This window comes from Daldinia decipiens (assembly GCF_022478715.1).
Source record: "Daldinia decipiens strain CBS 113046 unplaced genomic scaffold F4813scaffold_2, whole genome shotgun sequence".
Classification (NCBI taxonomy): domain Eukaryota; kingdom Fungi; phylum Ascomycota; class Sordariomycetes; order Xylariales; family Hypoxylaceae; genus Daldinia; species Daldinia decipiens.
Window position 1 is genome coordinate 1,679,578 of NW_026054545.1, and position 19,496 is coordinate 1,699,073.

A 19,496-nucleotide genomic window follows, 5' to 3' on the forward strand; every position below is an offset into this window, starting at 1 on the left:
TAACCTACTCTCTTGTACTGGTGTACAATACTATACTACCTTGGCTACATCTACAGGCGCCTTTCGTACTTGGCACTTTGCTGCGAGCTAGGGCACCGTAGTAGTGGGTTGCTCGCATGCACATTACGACTTGGGCCAAAGATCAACAAAGTGCCCACAAGCTTCGACTTACATAGTACATACAGACTATAACGCTCACTACCATGTCAAGAATCCAGCCCCTAACCTAACTCTGCAATTGCTATTATAATACCGGCTTCCATCCCCTCCCGAGTCTTTCCTTGTCTTCCTCTTCATCGCTGTCTGCCTTGGCATTCAGGGAACGTAGATCTCTGGACCCTGTTATAATACATACTTCTGCGGTGTGTGCAACCCACGGCATTGCAGCATACTATATTTATTATTAAACCATAACCACCACCCACCTATCCGTCCAACACCTGCATCGAACATTCGAAGAAGGACACAGCCAAGCCACATTTCTAGGACCCCTTTGTCTTTTTGTCCTTAGTTTTACCTCGGACTTGTTCGATGTACGAGATTTGACGACTGCATCTCCGAAACCAAGAAGGATCGGTTGCTGTTTCTGCCGTCCTATCGAGGCTACCACAACTTACTAGACCGGTATTGTTCCAGCCGCCTTTAGGACTCAGGGGAGAAGAAACTATCGAATGCTCTTCTTCACCAGCCAGCAAGAACAAAGAACGTTATCGAAAACAGGAATCGACCGAGCTACTTCTCCGACTACATACCGACTACCGAGTGTTCTCCATCCAGTCGATAGTGAGAAGTGATCCTTAGTCTGAACTTGCCCAAGCCGCTAGTCTAGTCCTTTTGGCTTGACCTTGATAGAAGAATAAAATAAAAAAGGCTACCTAGGCTAGGATATGGGCTGGTGTGCCTGGCCGGATCAGTTTACCTTTTCGGATAGGAACCCAAGAATTTACGGCCCTTCTAAGTCTAAGTTTGAAGCAGCGCGGAAAATAACGCTTCAGAAGTTCGAATCACGGCCGAAGTCCCGCCATACGTTCCCAACCAACTTTGTCAGCTGCTTCCACTTAACTTGCGACCCTCCGCGCATTTACAGCCAGTCGTTATAGGTCATCAACAGTCATCATTATCCCACCGATTCTGACCCCCGCTAAAGCCGTTTCCCACCTAGGCCTTGCCCACCTAGGCTTTGTTCACCTAAGCTAAGCCCGTTTCCCTCCAGCTCCTGACTTTTCGACCTTGCACCTGGCAAAGCAAGCCTAGCGTCGCCCTGAGACTAGCGCCCTGCTATAATTACAACGTACAACATACCTGGAAGTGTTGAGGTATTGTACGGAATACGGTACCTTAGGTACTTGTTGTACTGGTATTGTACTAAAAGTATATAACTGGATCGGTACGAAAGTACCAATCAATTTATAACAATGGCAGCCCCACAAACCCAAACCAAGACCCTGCCCCCGGCGATGTCATCGCTGCTGCCCTCCGACAACTCGCATTCACCCGCTTCAGGCCAGGCATTGCATCCCTCTTCCTTTGACACCGCAACAACAGCAGGTGACGCTGCAACTTTTGTTACTCGCATTTCGTCATCTGTATCAACAACGCCTTTAGGTATATTCAGCCTCCCCAACCCACTCTTTCACTTTTTTCTAAAATCCCGACCTGGAAATAATTTTATAATTAACTAACTTTTAAAACCTACAGACATCTCTCCGTCACCTTCTATCACTTCCCTCAATACTACAAATACTACTACCACCTCTTCTTCCGCCTGTTCTAATAATAGTCTGACTCCAATTGAGTCTCTGGGGCGTTATCCTCTAGACCTCACAGGTCCAATCCCCGAGGAGCACGACGAGGAAACCGAAGAGACGGGTAGCGAATCTTTCTCCAACGAACCCGACACACCAATTAGCGGGAGACAATCACGGGATTTTCGCTATTGCGAACAGAACGATACTTACCTGCGTCGCGACTCTATTACTAATGGTCTCGCTGCTTCTGCATCAGGTGTTCAAGAGCATTCCGATGTTTCCCTCACTGCTGTAAATAAAGACGTTGCAAACCCGGCTCTTTTATTCCCTCCTTCAACTGTTACCCTTCCTCTATCATCGCAAGTTGCTTCATTGTCGCCTACATCTATCGCACCGTTAAACAGACCATTTACAGCACAATCTGAATACAGTCGGCCTAATTCAGATCGACGCCCGTCAACAGCTACAGCTCCAGTAAGATTTATTGCGCGACGTTCCTCGTCTGCATTATCCAAGATGGCGTCAATTTTTAAGCGCAACAGTTACCACGTGGGGGACGGTAGTGTAACAACGGAGTTTAGAGAGCCCAATTACAATGGAGAGACATCTGATTCCACTCTTGCTTCTACCAATAGGGTAACCCCGAACGCAAGCCGTCGTCGCTTCTCTTATCACCGCTCAGTCGCATCGACAAGATCTAACACCCCACCGTCGCCTGCTTCTCCTTCAGAATCCCTTCCCAATTCACATGAAAAGTCTAATAACGCGTCTATACCTACGTCGCGCGACTTTTTAGAAAACAACTCCAAGAAAGCCAGAGCAAACACCGGCCTTTCCATTCGCAACAGAGTAGTGGGGTTTGCATCGACTAAGACTCATTCACACCGACGAACAAAAAGTCTAGAACGAAAGAAGAAGAACGAGGAGGAACTAACAAGACAGCCATGGGCAATTCCTCCCGACGCCGGTACTGGCATGAAGGCCAGGAGACTAAGTCTCAGTCTTCCCGATGATTTCACAGTTGATGTTGCAGATCTCACAAAGGAGTTCGAATACCAGCACAAATTCCTAGGTCGTCACGGAAAGCACCTTGGCAAAGGCGCAACATCAAAGGTTACTCTTATGGTTCGTAAGGGTAATCCTGGTGAGCTGTACGCCGTTAAGGAATTCCGCTCCAAGAGCTCATCGGAAACTACCGAGGAGTACGAGAAGAAGATAAAATCCGAGTACAGCATCGCAAAGAGCTTACACCATCCAAACATTGTCGAGACTGTTCGCTTATGTACTGACCATGGACGTTGGAATCATGTGATGGAGTACTGTTCCGAAGGCGACCTCTTCGGCCTGGTTTCCAAGAAGTATCTCCGAGAAGAGTGTCGCGAGATTGACCGCATGTGCTTGTTCAAGCAGCTCTGCCAAGGAATCAACTACTTGCACTCCAATGGCATCGCCCACCGGGATATCAAGCTGGAGAATCTGCTGATCACCAAAGATAGCAAGCTGAAGATAACGGATTTTGGTGTTTCTGAAGTCTTCTCCGGTATACATCCTGGTCTGCGGGAAGCCGGTGGCCAGTGCGGTGTGGGTATGGGCGGCATACGTCTCTGCAAACCTGGTATCTGCGGCAGTCTCCCATACATAGCCCCCGAAGTCCTTAGCAAGGATGTTGACTATGATCCCCGCGCTTTGGATGTTTGGAGTTCGGCTATCGTCATGCTGTACCTTGTCTTCAATGCCAACTTGTGGGAGAAAGCGCAGGCAGGCTTGACATCCCCAAGTCAAAAAACGTATAACGAACTCAATAATGGTTGGACGAAGATCAATGCCAAGAAAGAAGCGGACCCCGGTGCGATCGGTGATGATACCTATCCCAAAGTTGCCGCGTTTGAGGTATGCGTCAAGCCGGCACCTCTTCGACGTCTGCTATTGAAAATGCTCAATCCTAACCCGAAGAAGCGCATCACGATGAGCGAAGTTATGTCGAATAGGTGGATGAAGAACGTCGAGTGCTGCCAGTTGGAGAGCTACGAAGACCCCACCAAATTTATTGACGCCTCCAAGAAAGACTGGATGAAGTCGGGTGCAAACAAGATCTTCTGTCACAATCATTTACCTCCTATGAGCACGGGACACGGCCTACCCCCGATGCCTGGCAAACCCGGCTACTAAGGAGAGACTTTTTCTATTTTCTTCTCTTCGTTGCATAAACTTTAGGTTACGATTTGTGTTGATATGGCGGCGTTCTACGGAGATATCCCAGGAGATTAGGGAGCAGGCGACAAGGGATCTTGTCGCGGTGGTCTGCATTTTTTCTAAACGCGGTCATGGATGATATAAAGTATTGGTGCCGACACCGTACATACTAAATTCCTTTCTTTGATCATGTTCTTTTTTTGTGAGTCGTCATTTGAGCGGCTGAACATAGCACTCACGGTTACCAGCATAAGCATTGAGGGAGGTGGTATCACAGTTGACCCCAAAAATTGCACGAATGGGCAGGGATCTCAAGAGGCAGAATTCTGGCCTTTCCAGTATCAGATATCAGATTACATTATCCTAATGATAGAAATGGACCTTTACATGGGTCCTACCTGAAAGGGCTAATAAGGGGTTGGTCATCCCTCTCGATAGAAGCTTCGTCATACTGCGGTTTTCCCCGCAGGAAGCCAGAATAGAATACGTTAAAAGCAAATATTTTTAGCACATGCAAAGTGATATATTATCGTGTCTCGTACATTACAGGATGTCTGAAGTTGGTCCCGGCGCAATGGTAAACCACCGGCGTGGTGCAACTCGCAGCGAAGTCTATCAAGACACTGCAGACAAGAACCAAAGAAGGTGGTACACACGAAGTTGGTACACACATGTTGCTTTCCCCCCCACAAAATGTAAGTATCCAACGTTGCTGGCCAAGCACGGGAACACAGATCGTTGTAGGTGGCGTATCTGGCGTTCGACAACTTCCAAGCGTACATCCAAGCGTGTGTTACTCTAGAACGCCACTATCAAAAAAAAAACGGTGCCACGCCGTGGCGTTTGAGTAGAAAAAGTCATGAACCTAATCTCCTGTCTGATTACGGATTACATTGTCCCTTGATCGGTTTAAGCATCAGGTTCGTCGCGCCGTTGAAAGAATTTGCGTGATGGTCCCGATATCATGATTTGCCAAAGTGAGGATCTTAGATTTGCCTTTAGATCTTGTGAGATTTACACAGGTACCTTCGAAGCTTTGCATGCATGCATTAGGTACATGTATGTACAATGGAATTGAATACATTAGGTACGTAGGTACATGTGAGATATTTGCACTTTCCACTTACATACATACTTGCAAAGCTAACCCACTTACATAGCCCTAGCTCGTCGGCGTCGGCGTCTCGCGCTGATCGAGTAGCCGTACATAACTTAGCTAGGGCGCTAAACAAGCGTTTTGATCAAATCTTAGAAGTTAGCGTACCTATTCTATGTAAGTCGCGAGACCTTGTTATTCCCGGGCGTACGGAATTTCCAATGAACAACTCGTTGGCCCGTTTGTTCGTTCACTCGCGTCCAATGAATCGTCTCGCCTAGCGCTCAAACTGGGCTCTCGCCCTTCAAATTGTCTAGCGTAGCAGCCAAGCACAAACAAGCCTTTTCGCAAATGCAGAACCTGCATGGTGCGTCTACCAGAATGGCTCCCTGCCCTGCTTTACGCTTCTATCTTGGGTGCTATCTTTCGCGTTAATCTAACAGCAGGTACAGTACATAACACATGGATACTTTCATACATGTAAGTATCCATAGTGTACGTCTTGACAGTTACCTGTACGTATTGTATTGTACATGCATAAATTGTATGCTACGCATAATCTATGGTGCTACATACGTCAATTTATGTATGTACTACCGTACTATGGATGAAAGACCTGGACCCCGGCTCTCGAAGCTAGCCAATCGTATTCTCCGCTTTGGCATGTTATCTATCCGGATGCGGTAATCCACTTTCCAGAACCCAGAAAGCAGGGAAGGGGGAACAGGGAAGGGGAAAGCGCTGGGAACTGTGTGCTACCACGTGTGGGGGAGGACCTTCTCTGCTCCTTTTTTCGGGCACATGTTCATCGCTTTGCCTGCCGACGCGCGAAAAAGATTGATATGTATGAATAATGAATAATGGCAATTACAGTAATATCGCCGAAACCTCGACTGCCTATTACGGAGATAATGGATAGTGGATGAGGTTAGCGAATGACTCGTCTACATAGTAAGGAGACGTACATAGACGGTCGAAGTCATATTACCATATCAACTACCTACATACCTACACTCATACACATACACGTGTAGCAGTGGACCTTTTTCCCCCATGGCTTTTCGGTACCGACCCCGGCTAATAACTCACGTGTAGAAACTATATACGTATTATGCTTCAGGGCTTTCAGGGCTTTCAGGGCTTTCAGAGCTTCAGAAGCTAGACCGATGTGAATGGGCCAAACCCATCCCTTTTCCGCGCTTGTTGCCGCTTTTGCCGCATCGCCGGGCATTCCTCCTTCGATGCGGTTGGCAAGGGGGTGTTCCCTAGCCCGTGTGATTCGTGCCCGCCGTGACGATGGGATTTCTCATACATCTGTGATACGGAGTGATGAGATGGGTGCAGCTTACCTGCCCGGGTTTCTATTAAGCAAAAATCGGCGATCCGTCGTCTGAAATTCCAGACTTACATACTACGTACGTACCTGTCGCTTTCTATACGTCAACATATATACGCATCTATCTCATCTCATCTTATGCCATCGCGATTTCATTTACACCTGCGCGCGCGCACGCTGGGTGAGATCCCGCCAGGGTATCATCACAAGAAAAATTATCAGATCCCGTCGAGTAGCGCCGCGGCTTTACTCCCCTTTGGCGGGTGATCATACATACATAGATACAACCCCGACACGGTTGGATTTTCAATTGCATTGCTTCCACTTTACGTGGGGGGTTTTAAGGAGTTGGGGGCATTTGCCGGTGCTCTGCTCCGGCTTTCCAAACGCGAAGTAGCATCGGTTTATTACTAGTATATCTAGCTTTTCTGCTAGACCTCGGCTCTACTGCTACTGCGGTACTTGAGGTGTGTTGTTGGTTTAGCGGTTGACACAAGTGCATGATAGCTTACGGGGCGAGAGACGCGTGCAGCAAAAGGTGCGCTATGTAAGGATGAACCGGTCGTCTCCCATCGGCCAGAATAGCCCTTCTAGTGGGTATCTACAGTCACACGCACGCGCTTTCTGACGAGGTACGTAGGGACCCGTACATACGTGGTATACTGCAAGTCGAGATATCCCTCTACGCATACGCAATGTCAATCATCAGTGTCAATCATCAGTGCCAATCGCGCATAGTATTAATATGGTACCGTATAGTACGAAAGCTATACGGAAACGGACGTCTTCTACAACAGAACAACGTCGCTGTGATGGGAATAACGCCTAGACAAGGTTCTACCGGCTTGTCAGGTCCCCTTCCCTCCAAATCCCCTGCCCAGCCTGCAAGACAGGCGCTGGCGAGATGTCGGGCGCCTTGGCAACGATACGCCAAGCGAGCCGCATCTTAAGGAGGAAGTAGGCGAAAGATAGATTTCGAACTACATATATAGATCGCATTACCTAGCCTGTGCACTGCGAACACGGCACGGGCTGCAATGACAGCAGATCATGAGATGAGTGCCGGTGTAGGAAAGGTCCTACTAAGCCTATACCCATAATGCTATGGATTCTCGCCCTTCGCTCTGCCTTGCCGCGCGATTTCATCTTAGATGGACCAGATGCGCGTGAGATCTTCGGTCCCCAGCCGGACGTGGCAAAAGTCAGCCTAGCATAAGCGAGTGAGAAACGGGTGACCGTAGTGAGTAATGTTGAGTGTGACTTACTTCCCGTGTTGTAGTGTATATCCACGGTCTCGAAGCTGAGTCGATGAGATGTCCCGCCAAAGTCTTGTGTACTTCCTCGAGACTTTGCCGTCACAAATCCCTATCGCGACGCCATATTACCCGAATTCACCTACTCTGTTACCTTAACCGGTGACGAGGCCTTTTTCTAATCCCCTACCTTACCGATTGAATTATAATAATTAGAAACGATTGGGCTGAGCTATAATAACCAAATAACCTTGAATTTTGCTTTCTCACACCCTTCTTCTTTCGGCGAGAGTGTGTCATGCGGTCTGGTGGACGTTGGGTGCGTGCTGGTATCGGTGTGCCACAGGAAACAACGTCTTTTCTGTTTCGAGCTGGACGCATCGGGGCTTTGTTAGTTTACATACAGTGTCTCCTTTTTTACCACTCGTCTGGCCCGTCTCCGACGCACGGGGGGGAAAAAAAAGAAAAAAAAAGAAATGCCATGCCATGTCACCTCTGCTCCCCTCTATGTATGTATGTATGTATATAGGGCTGCTACGGTGCCTCCACCTAGACAGATGGATTGTACATGTCGTATGCATACCGTACGTACATGCACGCGTGTATTTGCATTACATCGTATGCACTGCCGTACATGGCCTGGCAGTCATATACCGGGAGCTATATAGTACCCAGCCCATACACGATAGTCTACACACTACGCACTACGTAGGTAGGTAGCAGTGCTCGAGTCTGCCGCGTAACCTCGATGCTGCATGCGAAAAGCTTGTTCCATCTTGGCTATTTGTTCCGTAGCGTTGGACCAGCTTGCAGTCCTGCGATGGCATGCACGCGTCCCGGAGCAGGGGGTCGATCTGCGGGCTGAAGGGTCGAAGGGAAGCGTTCTGGTGCTACGGTGGCTTGGGAGCTGGGACTGCGGCTAGCGATGGCTTTGCCGTCGGCGGCGATATGCCTAATATAATATAATATAATATCAAACCGTCGCATAGCTGATTTGTCAAGGCGCGGTAGATGAGAAAGGGAGGGAAGGGGAAGGGAGAAGGGGGGAAGGGAAGGCATAGGCATGTGATGCGTGGGGTGCGACACAGATCGCGCTCTATTCCTTCTTGGAATCCTTCGAAAACGCCACGGCTCAGGCTCGGCTGGGAGGTGCCGATGTTGCGCAAGGACTTGCGAGAAGTTGGTGTTCGGGTTGGCTGGCAGGTGGGGAAAGTATCGGATACTTCTAGGTTGGATCTATCTATGTTGTGTTGATAGGGGACGAGGCTATCGTGACCTCCTTTGCTTGCTTATCGTGCCATAGACGAGGTAGGCGAGATGCTCGCGTGAGAGCTTGCATGTGTCTGCCCCGCGGTGCCGACTTGACCCGGCGCTCGGGTGATGCCGGATTTCCGGCGCTGTGCCCGGTTCATCCCGGCTTAGGAGCGAGGTCCGAGACCTTCCGGGACTTTCCTCTTGAGACGGTGGCGGAGCGAGGGGGTTGATACCGGCGGGTGTTCGCTTGCGGATGCGGTAGACGGGCCGTGTTGTATATTCGGATAAGTGGCACCCTTTTCCGGGTCCTAGGTCTTTCACGCCGGACGGGGTCGTCTTGTTACGAACTCGGTATGCAGGTTATGGTTATGCTACGTCTCCTGTCGCTGTTGGATGTTGGGGACATTTCGCAATGCTTGTAGGCTATAGATGATATAAATGGCCTGGCATTACGTCTTGTTTATCTTCCGTGTTTTTGCAAATATGTGTTAGTTATACTATAATAAATTTATGCAGTTGCAACTAGCTATAGTTATATTGCAATGTACATTTTCTATGCGCGTATAGTGTCATAGTGTCATAGTGTCAGCCCGGACGTTTATGCTCTACCCCCTTTTTATGGGACCTGGGACGGCACGAGTCCTTGGGTGTAAGCGACAAAAGAATAAGGGGAAGGACACAGTCCAAAAGTAAATATACGATTGCATTTTGTTAGCCCGATGTATTGGGATTGACAGTACTATGCTCTTGAAGCTCATGGATAGAAGCTTATAATATCGTAACATGGTGATTATAAGTGGTATTTGCTAGTCTTTCACACCCTCTTAGTCGAATCACTAATCCCTTAAAAAGGATATATGTCTTACTAAAGATCCGCACTAATAATGCTAGATTTACGAGGGTTGATCTTTGAGTGCTTAGCTGATGTTGAAGAACTAGTTAGTTGAGGCATAATAAACGATATGCCACCAACCGTGCCTAAATATATACAGCAGACGTAATGTACTTAAGTGTCTAGCATACCCAAGATAATACCTCTCAAAATCTGTAAGAGCTAATCCCGGATGGTCTCGAGCGGACCGGAGTGGATCCGACCCATCTCACGAAGTCCGGCCGGTATACAAATTTTTTTTTCTTGCTCCCACCACTGTTTGTGCGCGACTTAATGCGCGTTACCGTTTGAAAAATCCATCCAAGCCCGGTCCCATAGCTCAGTTGGTTAGAGCGTCGTACTAATATCACCAATATAACTACTGGTAATATCTAGTAATGCGAAGGCCGGCGGTTCGAGCCCGCCTGGGACCATTCAATTTCTTTTTGGTCTTCGAAGGAGACTTATTCTCGATAGAATCATTTTTTGATCTGGTTCTATCAAAAAGACGTTTTTATATATCCTAGATCCGCAATAATCTAGGCTTGTTATGACGGGTAGGTAGACTTCGATTCTACACTTTAGAAATCATACGAGTGTTGATCCGGTAAATGTTCTAACAAGGTCATCTAAAACGTATTTAATAGCCTCTTATGAACGACTTGTGAAGTCTTGGGGAAGCACTGCCAACTGAGGGATGTTATGGCGCTTTATAGTCAGAGGAGCACGAGTAAAATCAGGACGTCGTCTTGGTTTCCGAAAGGTTGCAGTAAATACTAGAGCCGACCTGCATCATGTTTCGGCGGTAATAATAAACACCAGTTCTATTTTATAAATCTCAGCAGGACTGGCTCGTCAACTCCAGAGCTGCCAAACGATTGTCTCTGAAATTCGAAGTTGGTCGACTAAATTAAAGCTGATGCTGAAAAGGGGGATTTCTCCATTGTATTTTTCTATTCTAGTAGATCTACGGAATACGTGATATACAGTTAGCTATTACACTACGGTAAAAGAGGTTCGTAAAATATTACCTTGATGAACGGTCAACAAAGCTACGAGCTGTGCGCGTGGATCACTGTTGGCCCTTCCCTTAAGATGTTGAAGCATTATGCAGTTATATATCTAATTAATATACGAACTGGACCATGGTCTCGCGTAAGTATAGTTTGCTTGATAATGATGAATGGTTAATTTGTCAGTTAACTTATTACGTTGACTTCATACCATACGCAACCCAACCCCCTACTTAAAGTCCCTCCCCCTTTCTTCAATTATCCACCATTCCATCTTCCTCTTCTCACCCCCTTAACCCCTCCGCCAACGTCTCCACCACATCCTTCCCCCATCTCGCCACCCCTCCAACCCGCCCATTCCCAGCATCCTCCTGAAAACTCACCCTCCCACGCCACCAATCCAACCAGCTCTCCGCCCGCGCCCCCTCGTCCGCAGTCAGCAATCCAACGCTCACGTCGATGAGACCAGGGCGCCAGCGGTCGTGCCAAAAGACAGAGGCGCCGCAGCGCGGGCAGAACTCGCGGAAGACGCCGGGCGAGCTTTCGTAGGTGCGGAGGGGAGAGTAGGTCTGCCGAAGGGTGGGGAAGTCAAGCGGGAGGGCGTCGGAGAAAGAAGAAGAAGAAGAAGAAGAAGCAGCAGCAGCAGGCGGCTGGAAGAAAATATTGCTCCGTGGCACAAACGCCCACGTCTGGATCTCGAAACCAGCAGCTAGCTGGCAGGACTGGCAGGCGCACGTCCCGGCCATATACCTCGTCAAGTCTGGATTATCTTGACTCTGCGGGCGCAGCCACCATTTCTCATCGCGCGGGTTATCGACGGCCTCGCGCGGCGAGGTCGCGCCTGGGACTATAAGGTCCGAGAACCCGGACCGCGGGAGCCGGCTCGAGGCGTCGGGGCGTGTGATATAGAAGCGGACTGTTTTGCAGTGGCAGTGCGCTTCGAGGATACCCTTGCTGTCTCCGCCTCTGCTCTCGTTTATCCAGCCCTCTTCAAACGGCTCGGTTCCCTCGATGAGCTTGATAAAAGGGGATAGACCGCCGTCGTTAGTGCTGTCGGCATTGACATGTCTAGCATATCTCAGGAGCGGCTCTTCTTTGCCGTCGTCTACTTGTGCTAATTCATCGTCGACGCCGGCTCGTCCGATGATGGTCCCTGTAGCTACCTCCCAGGACTTATCGATTTCCCCATCGCCAACGGCAGAGTACCGGAACATATGGCAACCACAGACACCGCAGAAATAGCGCCGGGGAGTGGTGGCAGAGGGCTGCGCGGACTCGTCCGGATATGCGACGAGGTTGTCCAGAGAGCGCGGCACTTGAGTAGGCGCATACGATACGCACAGTAGACCGGAACTATGGCGGCAGTCGTAGCAGTGGCATAGGTCAACACCCAAAGGGCCGGATGTGGACTCATTGGTGCGCAATACTACCGTCTGCTTTGCAGCACCGCAGAGGCAAGAGATTACGACTTTGACATTACGCGACATCGAGGGTAAAGAGCTGACTATGTATATATATATATATATATATCAGTGTTGACTTTACCCAGGGAAGTTTGAAGTCATGGAAGCTATCAAGTTCATCCACGTATCCATGGGCGTCCCCCCGCACCTTTATAAATCCGATGAGCGATAGTCGGAGCTTGCCTCACGTATATATTTATTTAAATATCTGGACGGAACCTGCTGCGATTGGAAACATCATGCTACTCATCTATACGTCAGTATAGCGGAACTACGGCCCGTCAAGGCAAGGTACGGTAGTTGGAGGTTGGAGATACGAATAGCCCACCCTTTATGGACGATGACGCTCATCTTGACACTGCGGAGAGGATACGATGGTCATTTAATAGACGGCACATAGACACACATCAAAATCTTCAGATTAAAGGAAATAAGCTGCGATCAGCAGGTATAACCCACATGGTTCTAGTTTGTCTTCGCAAGACAATCACTCCAATATCCTTATCTCTTTTTGTTTGCGTTCCGCACCCCCTAAAGTTTTCCCCTTCCGTGATCTTCATTAATATGGTGGTATACACGAGTCTAGCGGACAACGCCGTTCGTCCAAGTAAACTCTCTACATTCAGAATGAACCAACATCAGTGGAGATTTTCTTCGCCATGACTTTGTCACACAATGAGACGTGAGGCTAAATCAGGAGCTAGATCGATGAACCGAGGCGTTCAAACCGTTGCCTCGTTACCCTCGCTAGCTGGCTTAGGGACAGATCTCTCGGCTTCCTTCTCACCATCCTTGCTCGACGACGCTTCCTGAGGGATAGGGTCATCTCTCACTAGCTTCTTAGTCTCCTGGTTAGCACCCTCAACATCAGGATGCGGTGGCGCGACGCCCGCGGCGGCAAGATCTTCTATTGGAATTTCGATTTCGTTGCCGTCGGCGTCGACGACGCGCGTCCTCGTTTCGTATTTGGTCTTGAATTCGACTTTGCCTTCGAGCGCCTTCACTTGCTCTTCGTTGAGGATGTTGCCGTCTTGGTCCCGGTATTCGACTCGCTCTTCGCGGTTGATCACTTTTTGACCCTGGGGTTCGAACTTGGGTGCCCCCGAGATACCTGCCTTTGGGGCGTCTTGGTTGTTATCAGCTGCGGGCTGGACTGGCACCTGGTTTTTGTTGTCTACAGCGGGTTGAGAGGTCTGGGCGATTGGGGCTGTAAGTCCTGAGTATGCTTCGTACTACACAAGAGATATGCATTAGTCTACCATCTAATTGACAATTTATAAATCCTGACATATGCACTTCGTATCTGTTTCCAAAATCCAAAAAAGGAGCAAGAACACGAACATCTAACTTCAAACTCGCTCTCTTGACGGCATGCCATGGGGAGGGATACTTACGCTCTCCAAGAAAGTATTGCAATCCCAATCCCAAGTGCTGAACAGCTTGACACGATTGCATTCTGCCTTTGTCCAGGTATTTCCGTATGCGAGGGGCGAATATAAGGCAAAGGCGACCGCGGAAACAGCCAATAGCGCAACTACACTGGCCTTGTTGATGATGGAGTTTCCCCTGACGCTTGCAAATCGGGCCGTTGTGAAGTCGATAAACTGGGAAAATGCTAGGACGGCGAAGACCAGCGCAGGGAAATAATGGTGAAGGAAGAGCTGGCGTCCCATCAAGAAAAAGGGGAAGTAGTGGAAAGCCCACCCGAGCACCCAAGTTCCGATCTCGTAATCGAATCGCTTAAAAGTGGCGTTCTCATAGTCGTTACAGCTGCGCTGCCATCGAAGGACCGCAATACCTTTGAAGAGCACGTAAATAACAACAGCAAGGGTCGAGGTGTACCATACGATGGGGTTACCCATTAGGTAGATCTGGCGGTGGTTTTTACCCCAGAAGTTGATACCACGGCGGAGGATCGGCCAAGACTCGGGACGAGAGTCCCAGGCATGAGACTCAACCAGACCTGCGTTAGTCTTCCACATAACCTTCTGCAGTTCCCAGAATTTGCCGAGGAACCCGGGGTTAACGTAGTTGACCTTCTCGGCATCGCTGGCTAATTGCGGATGCGCATTGGACTCAATGTACCATAAGCTGTTGGGAAGAGTGCCACCTTTGGCACAAGTAACTTCCTGCTGTTCAGATGCCCAATCCGGTAACTTCACCTTGTGAGAGAATAGGACGCAACCAGTCATAATGTGGACGAGTCTAAACTTGGTCTGTATGGTTCGGAGCCGCTCCTTGGCGATGGACCCGAGAGACTGCTTCTTGACAATTTCAACACGGAATAGATCGTTGGCGTCGCCAGCAAATCCTTCATATCCATATGCAGATACTTCATTCTGCCACTCGGCTTCACTAACAGGCGGTCTAACATCGTGAGAGTGAAGGCGACGATGAGTAGCCAGGTGATATAGTCGGATCACATCGCCATCCTTGATGTAGTTCTCGGTTATGTTCTTCGCATTATCCCAAGCGCCAGTTCCGTTGATAGGCTCACCGTTGATGTCTAGAGGCTGAGTCTGGTTCTCGAGCAAGAATAGGTTGTTGTCGTCCTTGTGGGGATAAAGAGTGATCTGCTGTTGCTGACTGCCTGTGGGGTACATTAGGGGATGAGAATGAAGATATCCTCCCTGGGTGTTGACATGTCGGATAGAGACACGGCTGCCGAAGGCAACATCAACAGGCACATCTTGCATGCCCTTGTTGTTCAACGTAGCCTGAAATTCAGAGCTCATAAATCCATCTCCGTCGCCAGGATTCGAGAGGCAAAGGAAGTGAATAGCGAATATACCTAGGTAGATGGTGATGGGAATGATGATCAAGCAGAAAGCACGGGCCAAAAAGTGCTTCGCAAAGATGCGAATGGTGACAGTCTTGGTGTCACCAAGTAGCACCCACAATTGTACAAGAGTCAAGGTTCCAACCCAGGCAATTGTGAAGAGGCCAACCCATTTGATGCTGAGTGTAATTCCCATTCCCACGCCGGTCATGAAAAGCCAGAACCACCAGCCCGCATCGAACGCCTTCGAAGGACCCAGTTCATGTTGGTTGGTGAAGGATGTGAAGGCGAGCGCAGTGAACGCGGTAGCGGCGACTAGGGGAGAATCGAGAAGAATCAGACGGGCTTGGGTGAGGAGACCATTCTCTGTGTTGCATGTAAGCACAAGGTCAACGTCAAATAGTTAGTAGAGAAGGGCTTACCAAAGATGAGAAAAGCAGCACCGAGGGCGGCCGTAGCCGTACGACAACCAGCAGCCTTCAGAGTCAAGAAGATAGTCGGGATCAAGGCAATACCGCAGATAGCAGGATATAGTCGCATAGCCACGTACGGGACACCCGGCTCTAGATAATCCTTGCCAATCTCCTTGAAGTCGAAGTCGCCGTTAAAACCAGCAAGCCACCCGAAAAGTGTAATGAGTAGCTTAGCCAACGGCGGATGGACGTCCATGAAGAATTTACCCTTGATATACTTAGTCGCAAACCCACCAAAGCTATAAAGAACATCCGGCATTAATATTGATAACCTCGGTGGCTATAGCCTAAGCAGGGAACTTACTGTACTTCGTCGAAGACGACACTCGAGGGCTGGTAGATGCGGAATAGTCGCACAACGGCACCAATAATGGTCAAGACCAGCATAACCTGGTAGTCAGAGAAAGGTAGTAAGAAGACATCGTTATCCTCGACACCTTCCGAAGTGTAGTCATCGTGCTTGACTTGATTCTTGGGTTTCGGAGGTGTGTAGGGACCGCCTTTTGTAGCGGGCGGCTTGGCCGAACTGGACCTCGCCATATTGAGTCGGGATGCAGGATGCGGGATGCGGGATGCAGGACGCAGCTGCAATAGAACTCGACGGGGTTGAATTGGGACAAAATGGAAAGAAAGGAGGCGCTTTGTGGCCTTTTCTTGGAATTACTCGCGTCGAAATTGCTTGTACGTGTAACAAGAGCTTTTTGCGTTACGCGGCAAAAAAAAGTATCACACCGAAGAAGTGAATTCAGGTTGATTAACGAAAGTCAAGAAGTAGAACTAATCATTATAAAACAATAGGATAATGAAAGTCCCATTCAAAAAGGCGGGAGAATTAAAGAATCGAGATGTTTCCCCCCCTTTAGTCGCAAAGTTGATCGCAGTTCGCAGTTTGCAGTGCGCAGTGCGGCGGGATGGGTTGTGGAAAGGGCTGAAGGGGGTTTAAAGGGGTGGTGTGAATAACGGCGTCAGAATTTATTTTGAGCTTTCGAGCAATCTTCAAAATTCATTTGCATGGTTAATCCGAGTAATAGTCTTGATGCTACAGTGGCCTCATCCGGATTGGCGGATTGCCCCAGGGGCTGATAGGTTGATAGGGTAGTACTGGATAGTGCTGGGTAGTGCTGGCTGCTCTTTCTAGGTAAGTAGGGTCCAAAAAAAGATTCAGCTGCCATTAATTCGCTACAAGCCTCGTGAAGTCGCGCTATGTATGCGCCTAAAAGTCTAGAACGAATTGAAATTCGAACTGCCCCCGCAATTCCGTAATTCACGAACACGAGTAACAGGTAAGTACAGGTGTTATCAGACCTAATATACATATCCCATTATCCCATTATCCCATTATGTACCTAGGTACCTAGGTAGTAAGAATGATACTAGCCTTGAACGCGTAATTAAAATTTCTCAAATTGGTTTACTAAATGAATCATATAGGTACCTCATAACGTCTCTGTTATAAGAAGTTGCAGCATATGTTGTATCGGTTTCAAGTTTATCGAGTTACCGTTATTTATTAGGTATCGGAAAGTCAAAAGCTAACGGTACAAAGCTTACAGTTTTAACACTAAGGTGCGCTTTGGCCAGTTCGATTGGCTAAATTTACGGATTATGTATTAATCCGATTACGGTACATGGATAAACCGACCTTCACGATATTTTGTTAGAGCTCTTTGCTGCGACATCATCGCGCAATTAGCCAATCCTTACTTGCTACAGCCTCCAGCCTCCAGCCTCCACAATCGCGTCCGCATCTACACATTTCGAGGGAGGCTCTCTGAAAACTGCCATCAATATGGCTGCGGATACTAATGGTGATGCAGTTGCAGTTTTGGATGACATCAAACCTCCACAGGGTGTTGTCTTACCACCCAAGGAATTCAGAGGTAGGTCGAAAGCATCATATTTTGAAGTTAGAAGTCGCGCTGGGCTAACCTATCTATAGCTATCCTCGAGAAGACAGCCGGCTTCGTTGCTCGAAACGGTATCGCATTTGAAGATCGCGTCCGAGAAAAAGAGAAGAGTAATCCTAAATTCAGCTTCCTTAGCAATGCCGACCCATATAACCCATACTATCTATGGAGGTTAAGCGAGATCAAAGAGGGCCGCGGCACTGCCGTAGCTGCAGGCAGGGTAGGCGAAGCCGCTGCTGTTGTCGAAAAGAAACCCGAAGGCCCTCCCAAACCTCCAGACTTCCAGTTTTCCGCGCGAATGCCCAATATCAGCGCCCAGGATCTTGAGGTTGTGAAGTTGACTGCGCTCTTCGTTGCAAAGAATGGCAGGCAGTTCATGACTGCGCTCTCGCAAAGAGAGGCCGGTAACTACCAATTTGACTTCCTGAGACCAAACCATAGTCTTCACAATTTCTTCCAGCACCTCATCGATCAATACTCGATGCTTCTACGAGCCGGCGGTATCGATGGCGAAGGGGGGAAGGTTCAGCAGGAGAGGATTGCTGAGCTACAGCAGAACATTGATGATAAATATCGTATTCTGAGTCGGGCGAGACAAAGAGCCGAATGGCTGAAACATCAAGAGGACGAGAAGCAGAAGAAGGAGGAGGATGAAGAAAAGGAACGCCTATCTTACGCACAGATTGACTGGCACGACTTCGTTGTTGTCGAGACCGTAGTCTTCACCGAAGCTGATGACCAAGCAAACCTACCCCCACCGACTTCCCTCTCCGAACTACAATATGCTTCCCTTGAACAGAAGGCTAGGGTCTCCGTCAGTGCTAACCTACGTATTGAGGAAGCGATGCCTACTGACGAAGACAACGCCTATGGCGGGTACGCAGCATCATCCAACTACAATATTCCTCATCATCCCGTGCAACAAGGAGCTCAACCCCCAGCTCAAGGTGCGTATCAGATGGCCCCGCCACCACGCCCCGGTGGTACTCACGAGGATGAGGAAGCACAGCGGATACGAGAGAGAGAGGAAGCTCGTTTACGTATGCAACATGCTCAGGCCGAAGCTAAGGGAGGCGCCGCTCCGATGAAGATCAAGGAAAATTATGTTCCTCGCGCGGCCGCGCGAGCAGCTAACCGACAAGGAACTCAGATGGCCCTCTGTCCAAACTGTCATCAGCAAATTCCGATGAATGAGCTAGAAGCGCACATGAGGATCGAGTTGCTGGATCCGCAATGGAAGGAGCAGAAGGCCAAAGCCGAATCGAGATATGCGACGACGAATCTGTCACATTCTGATGTTGCTAATAACTTGAAGCGATTCGCAAGCCAACGAGGGGACTTATTCGACGGTGTTACCGGACAGCCTTTATCTGAAGAAGAGATGGCGAGAAGAAAGCGAGCGGCACTAAATAGCTTCGACGGCAATCCGGATGGCCGGAGCCAGGCTCATATGAACCATATGCAGAGCGTGAACGTCGATGAACAGATTGCTCGGATCCACCAGAGATTTGCCAAGGACAATCAACAAGGCCATTAATGTCTAACCTAATGACCAGTGCGTCTGAACAGCTGGTTATGTGCTGATAGAGAGTATCGAGCATGGGAATTTGCGGATAGACGAAACGTACCCGCTACTTATCCTCACCTCAAAAAAACCCAAGCTTCTTTACGATCACGCCGCAAACTCGTGGAGGGAAATCGGGGGAGACGGGGCCAATCACTGGAATGCTAAACAGGTAAACAATACCCAAAAATTAATAGTTGGTCTATATTCAAATTGCTCATACTCTAATACAGCGCTGTGCTCCCCTGATCGTGTTGCTTTCGAATTCGTCGAAGTACCAGCTGGGCCGGACGACGGCCCCGTGTAAAACTAACTCAAGAAATAGTCCGCGTAGGACTGCCTGGTAAAATAAGGTGATTGTAAAACTCGTACTTGAAAAGCTACACTTGATGAGGCTCTAAGCGTTATATATCTGTATAGCTGTATTCTACATTGTAAACTAGTAGTAGGGCGTCTCTGGGATAAGGTAGCTTTGAATAGCAGCATAGCTCGGGTTGTTTAACATGATGTATTAACAAACTACATGCCTAGCACATCTCTACAAAT

The 19,496-nt window shown here is 48.8% G+C and overlaps 4 protein-coding genes and 1 non-coding gene across 5 annotated transcripts; 3 read left to right on the forward strand and 2 right to left on the reverse strand.

Moving 5' to 3' along the window:
- Positions 1-1,582: 1,582 nt before the first annotated feature.
- On the forward strand, positions 1,583-4,440 carry F4813DRAFT_344672 (kinase-like protein). The gene has a single exon (XM_049241680.1). The coding sequence runs from the start codon at positions 2,265-2,267 to the stop codon at positions 3,915-3,917; it is 1,653 nt and encodes a 550-aa protein (XP_049104440.1). The 5' UTR covers positions 1,583-2,264; the 3' UTR covers positions 3,918-4,440.
- A 5,640-nt stretch (positions 4,441-10,080) lies between these two features.
- Positions 10,081-10,185, forward strand: F4813DRAFT_t12. Its single transcript has one exon. It is a non-coding gene; the product is annotated as a tRNA-Ile (tRNA).
- An 853-nt stretch (positions 10,186-11,038) lies between these two features.
- F4813DRAFT_344690 (Mss4-like protein) lies at positions 11,039-12,349 on the reverse strand. Its single transcript, XM_049241681.1, has one exon. The coding sequence runs from the start codon at positions 12,249-12,251 to the stop codon at positions 11,049-11,051; it is 1,203 nt and encodes a 400-aa protein (XP_049104441.1). The 5' UTR covers positions 12,252-12,349; the 3' UTR covers positions 11,039-11,048.
- On the reverse strand, positions 12,271-16,514 carry F4813DRAFT_344692 (glycosyltransferase family 39 protein). The gene is made up of 4 exons (XM_049241682.1): positions 15,784-16,514; positions 15,429-15,718; positions 13,622-15,372; positions 12,271-13,459 (listed from the first exon to the last, which is right to left on the reverse strand). The coding sequence occupies exons 1-4, from the start codon at positions 16,017-16,019 to the stop codon at positions 12,950-12,952; spliced, it is 2,787 nt and encodes a 928-aa protein (XP_049104442.1). The 5' UTR covers positions 16,020-16,514; the 3' UTR covers positions 12,271-12,949.
- A 548-nt stretch (positions 16,515-17,062) lies between these two features.
- Positions 17,063-19,091, forward strand: F4813DRAFT_109708 (Pre-mRNA splicing factor PRP21 like protein-domain-containing protein). The gene is made up of 2 exons (XM_049238496.1): positions 17,063-17,359; positions 17,419-19,091. The coding sequence occupies exons 1-2, from the start codon at positions 17,269-17,271 to the stop codon at positions 18,921-18,923; spliced, it is 1,596 nt and encodes a 531-aa protein (XP_049104443.1). The 5' UTR covers positions 17,063-17,268; the 3' UTR covers positions 18,924-19,091.
- Positions 19,092-19,496: the final 405 nt, after the last annotated feature.

Coding starts and splice junctions, on each gene's coding strand:
- F4813DRAFT_344672 (XM_049241680.1), top strand. CDS start 2,265: ATGGCGTCAATTTTTAAGCGCAACAGTTACCACGTGGGGGACGGTAGT.
- F4813DRAFT_109708 (XM_049238496.1), top strand. CDS start 17,269: ATGGCTGCGGATACTAATGGTGATGCAGTTGCAGTTTTGGATGACATC. Junction 17,360..17,418: donor ACCACCCAAGGAATTCAGAG/GTAGGTCGAAAG, acceptor ACCTATCTATAG/CTATCCTCGAGAAGACAGCC.
- F4813DRAFT_344692 (XM_049241682.1), bottom strand. CDS start 16,019: ATGGCGAGGTCCAGTTCGGCCAAGCCGCCCGCTACAAAAGGCGGTCCC. Junction 15,719..15,783: donor GTCGTCTTCGACGAAGTACA/GTAAGTTCCCTG, acceptor TGTTCTTTATAG/CTTTGGTGGGTTTGCGACTA. Junction 15,373..15,428: donor TGCTGCTTTTCTCATCTTTG/GTAAGCCCTTCT, acceptor CATGCAACACAG/AGAATGGTCTCCTCACCCAA.
- F4813DRAFT_344690 (XM_049241681.1), bottom strand. CDS start 12,251: ATGTCGCGTAATGTCAAAGTCGTAATCTCTTGCCTCTGCGGTGCTGCA.